The 13,147-nt window shown below is 44.6% G+C and overlaps 1 protein-coding gene across 1 annotated transcript in view; it reads left to right on the top strand.

Annotated features, from left to right (window-relative positions):
• Positions 1 to 9,130, top strand: part of tbc1d22a (TBC1 domain family, member 22a) — a 109,386-nt gene extending 100,256 nt beyond the window's left edge. The window contains 3 exon segments of the mRNA XM_080757705.1: positions 8,769 to 8,822; positions 8,824 to 8,872; positions 8,875 to 9,130. Coding sequence (XP_080613831.1) covers positions 8,769 to 8,822; positions 8,824 to 8,872; positions 8,875 to 8,897 — 126 coding nt within the window. The 3' untranslated portion in view covers positions 8,898 to 9,130.
• Positions 9,131 to 13,147: the final 4,017 nt, after the last annotated feature.

Raw genomic sequence — 13,147 nt, 5'->3', positions numbered from 1 at the left:
ACAAGCTCGTAGCGCGCCACTCGGTGGCGCGCTACAAGCTTGTAGATCTGCTATTTTTCAATAGCTAAAGCATAACATGATGCTGACACCAAAAGGGGTTCCCGTTCAGAATGGGTTAAAAAAAAAGACAGCCGGGAACAGTTTTAAGATTCTATAGGGTTTTGAGCGGCAAGTGATAATTAACGCTGAGTCACCAGCTGAACGACTCACCAGAAGCCGCCATCAGTGCTCCGAGTCAAAATGACTCATCTGTTCCTACTTAAATCCGCTCCTCTGCTCCTCGTCTCTCCTCTTAAATACCTGTGTGTACACATTAGCCAGAGACTGATCATAGGAGAGCTTTTAGGGATACGGCGTATAGGAGAGACAAACGGTATAGCAAGGCTCAGAGGGGAAACGGCGTATGAGAGGCAGGCTGTTGGAAAAGCTGGGATGGAGACGGTAGATAGAGAGACAGAACTTAGGAAAGCTGAGAGTGAGACAGTGTACTAGTAGAGACAGACGGTTAGGATAGGGGTACAGTAAGGAGCGTATAGGAAAGACGGACGGAAAGCTGAGAATATTTAGACTCTTAGTCTTGTCATCAAGACTGACTGTCATCAGTTCATCAGCAGATGAAATATAATACACACTGGGGCTTTCAAGCGGGCCTTTTTGTGCACAGACTGCACACTAATGTATTCCCACGGGGCGTATATTCACACTAGATGACAAAGCACGCCAACACTTCCTTCTCCCAACGCGATGTTAAAAGGGCTACAATTGAATTTATCCCCTGGCAGTTCACTTCTAACGACCCATTTGATGTGTTCTGCTTTGCGCTCACATTTCCTTGGGGGCGTGTAAGTGTTTTGGTCTCACAAACGCGAACTAAACTGTTTATGTTGCCATCATCAAGCCACTGACAAATATGACATTTACAGATTGTTATTGTTTATTTATTTTACTTCCTGATAACCATTACTTTACGATCCGATACCAGTGTGTTATTTAATAATCTCTAGGACAGTGGGGTCCCTGGACCCTCGGTGATGGACCCTTACAGGTCCAATTGTTTTCATTTGTACACTCTCTGTTTGAGAACGGTTCCACTGATCTAGGAATCAAGGAGAATTTTATTGGCATAATGAATCAAATTGGAACATTGGACATTTTGAAATGAAAAAAAAAAATTGCAACTAAACCAGCACCAACCTTTCCAGTATTAGAAAGTTAAAAAAATAACTAGTAAAAGAAAAAAGAGAAAGAACAGCCATTTGCCATGTCAGTCATCACCATCTGTCCTTTGACTGAAATGGACTGACCGACCACTAGGCTCAAATCACTTTCACAGAGGGCAGCCATGCAAACAGACGCCACATAATGCTCTAAAAGGAACACCACATTTCTGTATGAATAACACACGTTTAAAAATAAGTGATTAAAGTACGATTTAACCCATTCAGGACGGGGAACCCCTTTTGGTGTTTTAAGCATTATGTTATCCTTTTAGCTATTGAAAAATAGCAGATCTGCAAGCTCATATGGCCACACTACGAGGTTGTAGATCCGCTATTTTAGGAAAATTGTGAAAATGTGTGCAAATCTTTGAATATATATTCTTTCACAGCGAACGTTTTGAACTTGCTTCTGGGGGGTGCCTGGAACAACATATTTTCGGAGTCCGGGCACCACAAAGGGTTTCATTCACTACTTGGAAGTATTCGCATTATATTGAGTATGTACACGATAAAGACAAGATGGATATTATTGTCCGCTACAAGTTGGAAGGTGTGGTTTTCATTTAGTCTGTAATTTATGAATTCATACACAGTAAAAAGTATTGGTGTTCATTTAATTCAAATGAGTGTACAAATGGAACCAAATGGACCCATCATCATGTGTACAGTACACTTTTCAGAGTTAAATAAGCACTGCAGAATAGGGGGGACGACGACTGCTAATGTTGAAAATGCAAAGTAAGACTTTTGGGGACAAAAGATGCAATTACTGGGGGCGAGAAAAAAAAGTATAAAGTAAGTAACTAGTTACTTTTGGCAGGGAGTACTACAGTAAGTAGTGTAACTATATTACTAAGTATTAAGTAATGCATTACTGTTTAAAAGTAACTTTGACAACACTGGTTAAATGGTAGTTGGAAGAGTATGGGTCATTTTCTTTTGTTAGAATTAGTGTTTGTAGAGTTGGGTTGGCTCACTATTGCCACCTAGAGCCCAGAAACATATAGGGATATATTCTATATCACCAATGTCATTGTCAGCATACTCTGCCAGGACTCAACCATTCTCTCTGCATGTAGGAAAAATGTCACTCTGGCACATATTCATGCAACCATACACACGCTTCCACTGCATACTCATTTAGAAGGAACAACTCATTGGGAGCCAATGCCGTACAAATCCACCATACGCTCCGATTGTCCAGGGTGCCAGATGACGTCATGGCCGTTCTCCATGGTTTGACACTAGGTGGTGATCTCGGCTAACCTTTGAGTCACTGTTTGTTTAATCCTCGGGCCATATTATGGAAAGAGGGAGTCATGTGACCGCAAAAAAGTGGGCCTCTCTGCTCCAGTTCTACACACTGGGTAAAATGAACGGAATGCCTGAATATCTGGGCAATGCATAAGGACACCCTTCATTAATGTATGTGGGGAATCTTTGAATGAAAGTGGGAAGAGAATAGAATACCTGGGTATAGTGCCTCCCTTGCCTCAGGTTTAACTAGCCGTTTGTTCAAACATCAGCTTGTTTTCACACGCACCTTCGAGCCCTCACATCAAAGTGGGGCCGTGGACCCCCAGGGGGTCATTGAGAGGGTTCCAGGGGTCCCCGGGCTACATTATTCAAACTCTCGAGAGTGTACAAAATGGAGCTGAGCGTAGCTTCCAGACACCAACCCCCCGAAATACTTATGTGCACGGAAATAGGTTTTAATGACTTGAGTGTGCGAGTACTGTAATCGGCTGCGTATGCCGGTCATAATGTCGGTGGCGTCCCTTGGGCCAAACAGGGATTGGCTGCTGACGTAACTAAGGTACGTCTGGTGATCGGCTAGGTCATGTACGTACGTGTGTGTGTGTGTGTGTGTGTGTGTGTGTGTGTGTGTGTGTGTGTGTGTGTGTGTGCGTGTGCGTGTATGTGAGAGCGAGTGAGCGAGATGTATGTATGTCGGGGTAAGAATGGTGGTCCCTTATTGGCTGTTGATGGTGACATGACTTAAGGTTGGTATAAGGACGACAACGAGTCTAAAGTATTTAGAACAGCAGTTGTAATAGACATTAGTTAGTAGCAGTACTTGTGTGCGAGGCTCAAGTTGGCACCTCGACAGAGTGCATTTCTAGTTTAATTTTAGTTTTATTTAAATAAAAAAAATCCAACACCATACTAAACCTAACTTTGCAGGTAGTTTGCAGGAATGATGAATGCAGCAAATGTATCTCTCTCTTTACCCCCAAAGCTAATAATTTAAAAATAAAAGTTCAGCAGTTTGTGGACCCGTCAGACCTGGGCACAAATATTAAGCTATATTTGATGGCCATGTTAGAACAAGGTGGCTCATTCTTCCATTGACTGTAATAAGTCTGTGGATCTGGCATTCACCCAGGCCAAAAGAGCATACACATATTTTAGTACTCCAGCGAGCACACTCTACTGTTCTCTACAGTTTATAATTTGATGTATTTCTTTATTCTTATTCTAAATTCCGCCACTTCATATTGTGCTAGAAATCTACTTCAAACTCCAAACATGTTCAGCTTTGTGCAGTTATTGTGTGTGCTCGTAATGTTTCACACCTACAGTATCGCAAAGAATCAAGCACTATACAACACTATGCGATATGCTTTTATTTGACAGTTCCAATGGCCCAATGGCACAATTGCAAATGTGTTCATTTTCACAGAACAAATATCAAAATGTCAAGCCTCGACGGACCAGGTCGCGCTAGACGCGCTAGGCGCAGTTAGATCCGCTCATTATTGGCCAATGTTTTAAGTGATATTTAATGCGCGGTGTCTCCGCTGGCATGATTGAAAGGTCACACGCCTTCAAAGACCAGGTGCTTAATACTGAGCGGTGACCAGGAAAGTGAACTGGAACAGCTAATTTGTGTGTGTGTGTGTGTGTGTGTGTGTGTGTGTGTGTGTGTGTGTGTGTGTGTGTGGCGTGCAGAGTAAATGTCAGCCTCTGGCCTCAGATCAGTTGTGGGTGATAAACGCTAAGGGTGCAACAGTTAATTGAACTATTTGATTTTGGCAATTCTTTGGGTTAAAGCTCCATATTCTGAGTTTTAGTCGACGAAATCAACACTACTGGAGTGTACCAGTCAAAGCACCGTTTCTCTTTGTATAAACTTCTGTGAGTGGCCACCTGGACGTGTGTGTGTGTGTGTGTGTGTGTGTGTGTGTGTGTGTGTGTGAGAGAGAGAGAGAGAGAGAGAGAGCTATAACACACTCCCTATTAAGCTTTCACCCTGAATATGAAGAGGCGGGCACCTCCTCCGATTAATCTCCAACTCCTCTCCCATTCTCCCATCCATCAACGTACTGGGCCCCACCCCCTCCCCTCCCTGACACTTTTTTTTCCAAAACTTGGCCGGTGCCGAGCTTTCGCTGAGGGGCCTCTCGGCGCCCCTTGATGGATGGCACCCTTTAGTCCGTCGTGTTAAAGGAGACGAGCACCCCCACCTGCACCCTCCTCCAGTAAACAACTTTTAATAATCACCCCCTTCGTTGATGGAGTGCTGCACTTTGACGTGGGCACGTGCAACGTTTTTGAACGAAACAAGAGGTCTAACGGTTTGTGTGTGTGTGTGTGTGTGTGTGTGTGTGTGGGGGGAGACAAAACACAAAACAAATGAGATGACAGCAAGTCGTTTAATATAGTAGGATTAATAATTGCCCGATCCATTTTTTTGCTATTCACAGTCTATAAGGCAAACTTTTTAGCTCAAGACCCAAAGGAGAAAGTTTATACTTTTGCCCGGACCCAAACTACTGAAAACCGTTTCGGCTATGTTCACTATTTATTCATGGCAATGAATAGACAGCTATGTGTGAATAGACAGCGACCTATAGACAGCTATGTGTGTCCCTGAGTCCCTGATGTTTGTATCAGCTGTTCTGTGTGTCGTGTTCTGCGATGCGCACATGCACACGTGTGCCGTGTGCGCGCGCGTGTGTACTTGGCGTCATTAAAACGCCGTTGTACCAGTAAAACAAAACACCATGACACCACTGTGTACGTACTGTAGTTTAGTTGGTGTGCGCAGTTTATGTGCTGGTGTTGCGTGCCAAAAAGAGTGCATATTTGTGTGGCAGGTAATGCCAGGTTATAACCGCATGCCGTGCCATCCTGTACCAGCTTTCATCGTCTCACATTATAGCGCTCGCTGTTACCCAGAGTGCCTATTTAGTGTAATTATACCAGCTACACCAGACTAATAGTGCTGACATAGCAGTGGAGTCATTTCACCTCGGGGTGCTGCAAAACACCATTACCACCCCACCAGTCACCCAGAGTGTGTGTAGGTAAATGTGTGTTAGTGCCACGTGTCAAAAATTGATGCCAAACACCATTAGCTCCACCTGTGATATCTGGGGGTGCCGTATGTGGGCATGTCTGTGTGTAGCCGGGTTGGAGTCTCACTGCTGCGCGCGAGTGTGTGTGTGTGTGCGTGTGCATGTGTGTGTGCGTGTGCGTGCGCGTGCGCGTGTGTGTGTGTGTGTGTGTGTGTGTGTGTGTGTGTGTGTGTGTGTGTGCGTGTGTGTGTGTGTGTGCGCGCGCGCGATTCCTCCCCCTTTTGCTGCTGGGAATATACCGTAGATATTCTCAGCAGTACTAATCTCCCTCACAGCAGTTCATTCAGCTAATAAATGAAACATTAAGGCTCACAGCTTAAAAGTTTTGGTTATGCCTGGTGAGAATGGTATGTGTGTGTCTGTGTGCATTTGTGTGTGTTAAAGTGTTTAAATATTCATTGATTTTAGTTTTCAACCCTTGTCCATTATTTATTCTGCATTTGAGCCACGGAACCACCATTTGGTGAGATTTAGCCTTGTCTTAATAGTCTTAACAGTTGCGCGCATTACGATGTGTCACATTGCGGCACATTGTGAGCTTTCTATTCAGCCTATAATGAAATGTACAGGGCTTCTTCACGTGGTTAAAAGCCTTCCTGGTTAGAATGACAGCAGGACAACTTGGATAGTTAACAAACTTTATATAAAGTTTTTTTTCTGAAATGCCCTCCCAGCACACTGTTAAGTAATTACATTAAAGTGTCTTTGATCCATCATGATGACAAGTGCTGATGACAAACACGTCAATAGTCATTTCCATAGCCCTACATTACCGGAATGCATTGTGAGTAATTATATTCACACTCGCTCGTTCGGATTCATCGTGCGTGCGTGCGTGCGCGCGTAAATTCAGCAGAAAACTGAAAGAATGCTGATGAAGGCCTGAGGAGCCCAATCATGTCCGTTTGTCAGACTGCTTCTGCGGTATATAAATAAAACTGCAATAAATGTTATTATGCGCACTGTTTTGCTATGAGGTTGGCACCCGCCATCTTTCCTTTTTTAAAGACGCAGTGAAATGAAAAATGCATGTTTCACACTTTCAGAGCTTCCCCGACGGTCGTTCTGTTCCATTTCAGCATTGCGACCCCAAAAAATAAAATAAATAAATAATGCGTACAATTAAACAGCATTGAGGAAACAAATCTGAGATCTGTTGTTGTGTGTGGGGTGGGGGGGGGGGGGGGGGGGTTATTATTTCGGCATGGGCAGGTATGGGAGTAGGAGTGGTAGCCCTGTTTGCTAGGTTTGCCATGTCTGCTTATAATAAGTGACTTTGGTTTTAAAATGCAGTTGCTTATTTTTGAGTGGTGCAACCACTCCCTTACGGAGCTATGTGTGTGGCTGGCTGGCTGGCTGGGTGGGTGCCTGGGTCTACGAAAATAGCATGGTTGTTTTTCATAAATGCTAGCGCTGTAAGTGTTAACAAAAACCAACATTTAAGAAGACCTGTAAGGTCTTCTTAAGGAAGAAGACCTTACAGGTCGAAACGTTGGTTTCTGTTAATACACTTCCAGCATCGTGGCTGAGTGTGCAGCCTTTTTCTTCTTTTTCATTGTTCATCGCCTTAGGCCTTTAGCACCTCATTGATATTGGTGTGAGCCCTTCTGCCTACAATAACCTTGCCACACATGCATCAAAGGCCACACAGATACAATGCAATCCTACGCTGCACGTGCCCATTCACTCAATAGGATCTCTCCCGGTGGCAGACTTTCTCTGCTCTGTTTTACGCACTCCTCCATCAGCCACGCACACACCAAACGCACTCCCCTGAACCTTTGCCACCTGTGTGGAGAGGAGTGAGTGCGCTTGTCCCCTGATAGCTAAATGTATGTAATTAAAGTAGATTAAAGTCATTAGCCCCATACAACTAATAGCCCAGCAGATGGTTACCACTGAGAAATGTGCTCTTAATGAACCACTCCACCCACCACAGCTACAGTAGTGTGCGTGCGTGCGTGCGTGCGTGAGCAATTATCATCCAAATGTGATTGAGAGATGGATAGATTGGCACACCACGTGACATGACGACAGCACTGCCGTGGCTGCCGTATGAAGTCTGTGATGTTTCATTTGTTCGTCTGGTCTCCATCAGATCAGAGAGGTGTTTCTTTCAAGTGAAGTCTTTGGGTCAACTTTTAAAAGCCATGGCATTGTTGTATTTAACTGATAAGTGATAAGCATGACCACCTGTGCAGCCACCAGCTGGGTGAAGCTGAAACCTGAAATTCTTCTGGTCAACGGTTTTCTTTAGAGTAGCTTTACAAGGAAATGAGTGTTTTGGAAAGCAGGCAGCGTGTTGACAAATTGACAATCACCGAAATAAGTTCACAGAAGACTCCTGACATGTTGAACCATTAGCTTTAATTTGTCACACTATAATGTCTGCCATCAGAGGTTGCCTCACAGGAGAAAAGAGGGAACATAACAGATCAGTGTTAATGACGTGTCCCGCTGTCGTGCCGGTGTCAGGATTGCTTATGCAACTTGGCAGGGCAATGACTGTGGTCTCTGCACTGGCCTTCTCCACACGCTCAATGCTAACCACTTCGATTCCCCCGTGGGACAGACGCATTTGCCTGCATGTGTCACTGCATGCTTAACCTCTCGAGAACAGATTCCGAGCTTCACTACTGAATCTCAGCAGGGGCATTCAGAACGTGTACACGTTGTTGTTAGTGGAAATGAACATAGGCGCCCCCACCAGAACAGGAGGGAGGACCAATCGGGCCAACATCCTGTTATCCACATTCTATTGGGGCCCATCCCCAGAGGTGTTTTTTCAAAGGAGTAGACGGGCAGGTGCATAATGTTTCCGTCTCTATGCAGGTCTGAAGCTTCCGTCTTCATCTGAGACCAGGATTATACGAGTAAGACGCGCGAACGCGGGAAGCGAACGCTCAGCTCCATATATGGGCACAAAAGGGGCCAGGTCCACAACAAACAAATCACTGGCCCCTTTTGTGCCCATATATGGAGCTGGGGTACCTGGCCCCTTTTGTGCCCATATATGGAGCTGAGTGATTGCTGATGCAACACACTCCATATTTGGATAGCGGGACAGACACACGGACAGACAGACAGACAGACACACACACACACACACACACAGACATGATCTGCTAGGTCTCATAGTAAGTGCTCACTGCGTTCGCAAAAATGTGTTTTTTTTTTTCCCCCACAGGGCCTGATGATCCTCCTGCAGAACCTTCCCACGATGCACTGGGGCAACGAGGAGGGTGTCCGTGCTCCTGGCCGAGGCCTACAGGTTGAAGTTTGCCTTCGCTGACGCCCCAACCACTACAAGAGATGATGAGCCTCGGTTTATCTCTGCCCTGCCCTCCCCCCCCGCGCCCCCCCCCCACACAGTGAGCTACTGACCATAGAGGCGTGTCCCCCCCCCATCACCCTTACCTTTAAGTGTCGGCCCGTTCCCAACTATGTTTATTTTTTTAGCTTTCAACCAACCGATGACTGTGAATAACCGAGGCGTGAAAAGCGTCCCGATTAGTCGTCTTATAACACTCCCCCGCTTGGGAACAGAAAACTGTGGCCGTACACTGCACTCCTAGCGTCTCTCCCGCAGTCAGTCCCCATGCTCTATACGTAACGTCCTGGTCTCAAAGTGGAGGCTATACGAACCACGGACCCCCTGTTGTGTCCGGAGCGGTGGGGTGGGGTGGGGTGGGGGACGGGGGGGGGGGGGGGGACGGAGGGGGACAGACGGTGTCGAGCCTCGATGAAGCCGGGTCTCAGAATGGGGGCCGACCGACTAGGAAACCCCTGAGCCTTTTGCTGAGAAGACGACCGGCCGGGGGTTGTTTTTCTTTTGTTCATTTTTTTTCTCCCAAATGTGTCACTCACTCGCTCACCGGTGCTCCGAAACAATGACGGTAAAAACACGGATGGGTTTGGACAGTTCTGTACTAGATAAAGAGTTTTAAATTGAACATTCCTGGCGCAGTAGAGACTCCTTGTGCCGGAGTGCACTGCACACACTCTGAGTCACGAATTAGTTCGATCATTGAGAATTTTACTCTCACTGCGGAGATCAACTGCTTCTTTTTTGGGGGCGTCAATAGGGGGCGTCAATACAACTCGTTATTTTAGTTTAGTTTAGTTTTTTGTTTATTTTGCCTTAATGAAGCTGTCTTTCGTCGGTCTTTCGTTCGTGTCTTCTCCGTTCGTTTTTTATGTGATCTCTCCTCTCTCGTTCCTGCAACCTTCAGTATATTTAACTTTGACCTTTTACCTTTAATATATTGAAAATAACCAATCTACAGATTGCGTTGCATTGTGAGCTTGTTGATTGGCTATTTTTGCCATGCAAATGTTCTATGAAGTAACGGGGCTTAACTATGTCTTTCGTCCTGTTTGCTTTTGCATGGGTTTCCTGTTGACATGAGTGGTGTCCGACATTTGCAAGTGGGCGCCCAAATGATATTAACCAAATTAGATGTTAATGGACTTTTAACATTAAAACGTGATACTAATACATGATGATCTAAACCGGACACAATTGATGAAATGATTAATTTGAATTAAAGTCAATCTGAAAACTCACGCGGTCCACCCATCTGAGCGAAAAGCGTTCGTGGAGATGGCTGGGCCGTAAACGCTTTCCGAGATGTTCAAGTGGGCCCTGATCCAGAAAAGGTTGAGAGACACTGATGTGTGTGTATGCGTGTGTGCATGCGTGTACGTCATTGACAGTGAATCCTTGAACCCCTATGAGTGTGTGAGTGTGTGTGTGTGTGTGTGTGTGTGCGCGAGTGTGCTTCTATGCAGTTCATGCATTAGGATTCTGAGACTTTGTCTCGCACTTTACAAAAATCCCAAAAATGATTATATATTTTGCACACGTTTTCAATGTGTTTTCTAGATTCCACTTTTTTCCACTCATGAACAGCTACTGTAGGCTATCGTATTCACAGTACTGTAGGCTATCGTATTCACAGTACTGTAGGCTATTGTATTCACAGTACTGTATGGTATCGTATTCACAGTACTGTAGGGTATCGTATTCACAGTACTGTAGGCTATCGTATTCACAATACTGTATGGTATCGTATTCACAGTACTGTATGGTATCGTATTCACAGTACTGTAGGTATCGTATTCACAATACTGTATGGTATCGTATTCACAGTACTGTATGGTATCGTATTCACAGTACTGTAGGGTATCGTATTCACAATACTGTATGGTATCGTATTCACAGTACTGTATGGGTATCGTATTCACAGTACTGTAGGGTATCGTATTCACAGTACTGTATGGTATCGTTATCGTATTCACAGCACTGTAGGGTATCGTATTCACAGTACTGTAGGGTCTAGCGTATTCACAGTACTGTAGGGTATCGTATTCAGTTCTTGGGAAAACAAAGTAACATGTTCTACATAGAAAAAAGTATGAAATCCCTACAAAAGACGGATTGACGTCATGGCCAAAGAGAGCACAGGCCGGCTAGCTCTGCGCCTGATCAACAAGTCCCTTTTACCACATTAAATCCTAGTGTCTATATTTTGGGAAAATCTTCCAAGATAATGAATTTTAAAAGATCCACAAGCTCAGAACGTGTTGCATCGCGACGAGTTGTGACCTTGTGCGTTCTGCTATTTTCGCTGTCTCCTACGACAAAGTATGTGTGGCATAAGTAGTTAACCAGTGTGGATGACAGAAAACATACGTGAGTTGTTGTTTTCATCTTTAACTTTTTTATGAGTGCATTTGCTTTCTTCTCCAATGTTGTGGACTGAAGTGAACTCCGCTACAAGACTGACATGGCATTATCACACACACACGTCACCGTGGCAAAGATAGCGCTATAGCTAGCCGGAGCTTCAAGACACACACCCTCAAAACGGTATGTCTTGGCACCATCTCGAGAGGCAAATCACGCAGACTTTATTAAAATGCCTTGTTTACATGTTTTTCTTGAGTGTGATCCCCCACCCCTTTTTTCCATTCAGGGTCTTTAGTTTGAGCTTTTTTGTTTCGTTTTCATTTATGATCGTGAGAAACCATCTTTTTTTCTTTTTCTTTTTTTACTCCCCTTGACATCTGCCTCTAAATAGTCAGAAAACAAACAAAACAACTGTACTAGAGTGTGTTGTGGGCGACTGGAATAGTTTCTCCTCCTCCGATTAAACAAAAATCTGTACAGAGCAAATTTTGAAGAAACAAAGATCTGTAAATAGAAAGAAAACAATGTAAATAAATCCTATATATAATCTGACGGGTTTGAACCCAGTGTCACCGGTTTGTCAGTTCAGCACAACTTGTATTGGCATCATTTTAATGTGTTTTATCTGTGTGTGTGTGTGTGTGTGTGTGTGTGTTTGTGTTTGTGAAGCACTTATAGGACCGCCATGTCCTATTTTCAACCTATCTTCATATTATTGGTCCTCGATACTGTATCGTTATGGGCCCTTATTTGTCATATCGGGTCATAATGGGTATCGGTGAATATGCCAGTCTAACCACAGGGGTAAGATGTTGACACTGTGGCAGGTAAATAATATGTCGGGGCATGCCGAGTTTGCTTTCGAGTTGCCCCAAACCCGCAAGTGCACAATTGAGTGAGGAGTCTGCTATAAACACGACGCGAGATATATAGCTAGATGGCTATATCGGGAACGAAAAAGCGTACCGGGACATTCCTAGTCCTCACTAATGCTCATTATGAGATGGTACCATTCATGTCTACTCACCGTCTCAAAAGGAGGGCTGTGGACAGTTCATGCACGGCATGTTTTCTCTTTGCCGTCTGATACTAATAAATACCGAATTAGAATGTATGTGCATGCTCTGTAGTATACGGTGCATACTACGTACATAGCATCCTACATACTATCCTTACTGCATGCATACTATTGTCATAACCCGGCCCGTTGGGCCATGACAAATTGAGGAGGACACAGAGCAGTGTTCAAAATAACAATAATTTATTTGTCAGATAACCAATAATAACTTAATATAAATGATAATGCTTACAGAATGTATGAGATGTGTTAGTCAGTAAGATCAGTGGTGTCAGTGTGGATGTGTGGTTAATATGGTGAAGGTGTGTTGTAGTGTGCAAATCAAATGGTGAGGAGCAGCAAACAGAATGGTGCTGTCATCTGGAGTGGGACCAAGAGAATGGCTGGCAAGCCCTCTTTATAGGAGTTCCAGGAGCACTGATCAGGTGCTCCTAATGCACCTAATGAGGAGTCTCAAGTGGGCCGACGCCCACATGATCTGTGGGGGAAACACACAGACAGGGCAGTACACCATATAGACAGCATAGGCCCTGCAGGCCAGGCCAAGGGGCCGTGACACCCTCCCCCTTCAAAATGAGGGACCATAAGGGACCGAGTTGGTCTAAACCTTAACGTAAGAAATTGAATCAAGTCAACCAAGATAATAATAATAAAGAAAATTTTTAAGTGAATTTAAACCCAACTTGCCTCCAAACTATTTCCGTTCCAACCATTCCTGTCCACAACCAGCACAACCGCTTCCCCCCCTCAGCAACCAAGATTGACCATGGATTCCTGGAGCATCTAAGAGGAGAGG

This window comes from Protomyctophum bolini, assembly GCF_963924005.1.
Source record: "Protomyctophum bolini genome assembly, chromosome: 23".
NCBI lineage: Eukaryota > Metazoa > Chordata > Actinopteri > Myctophiformes > Myctophidae > Protomyctophum > Protomyctophum bolini.
Note: the sequence above shows the minus strand (reverse complement) of the source record. Positions and strands in the feature narration are given on the sequence as shown.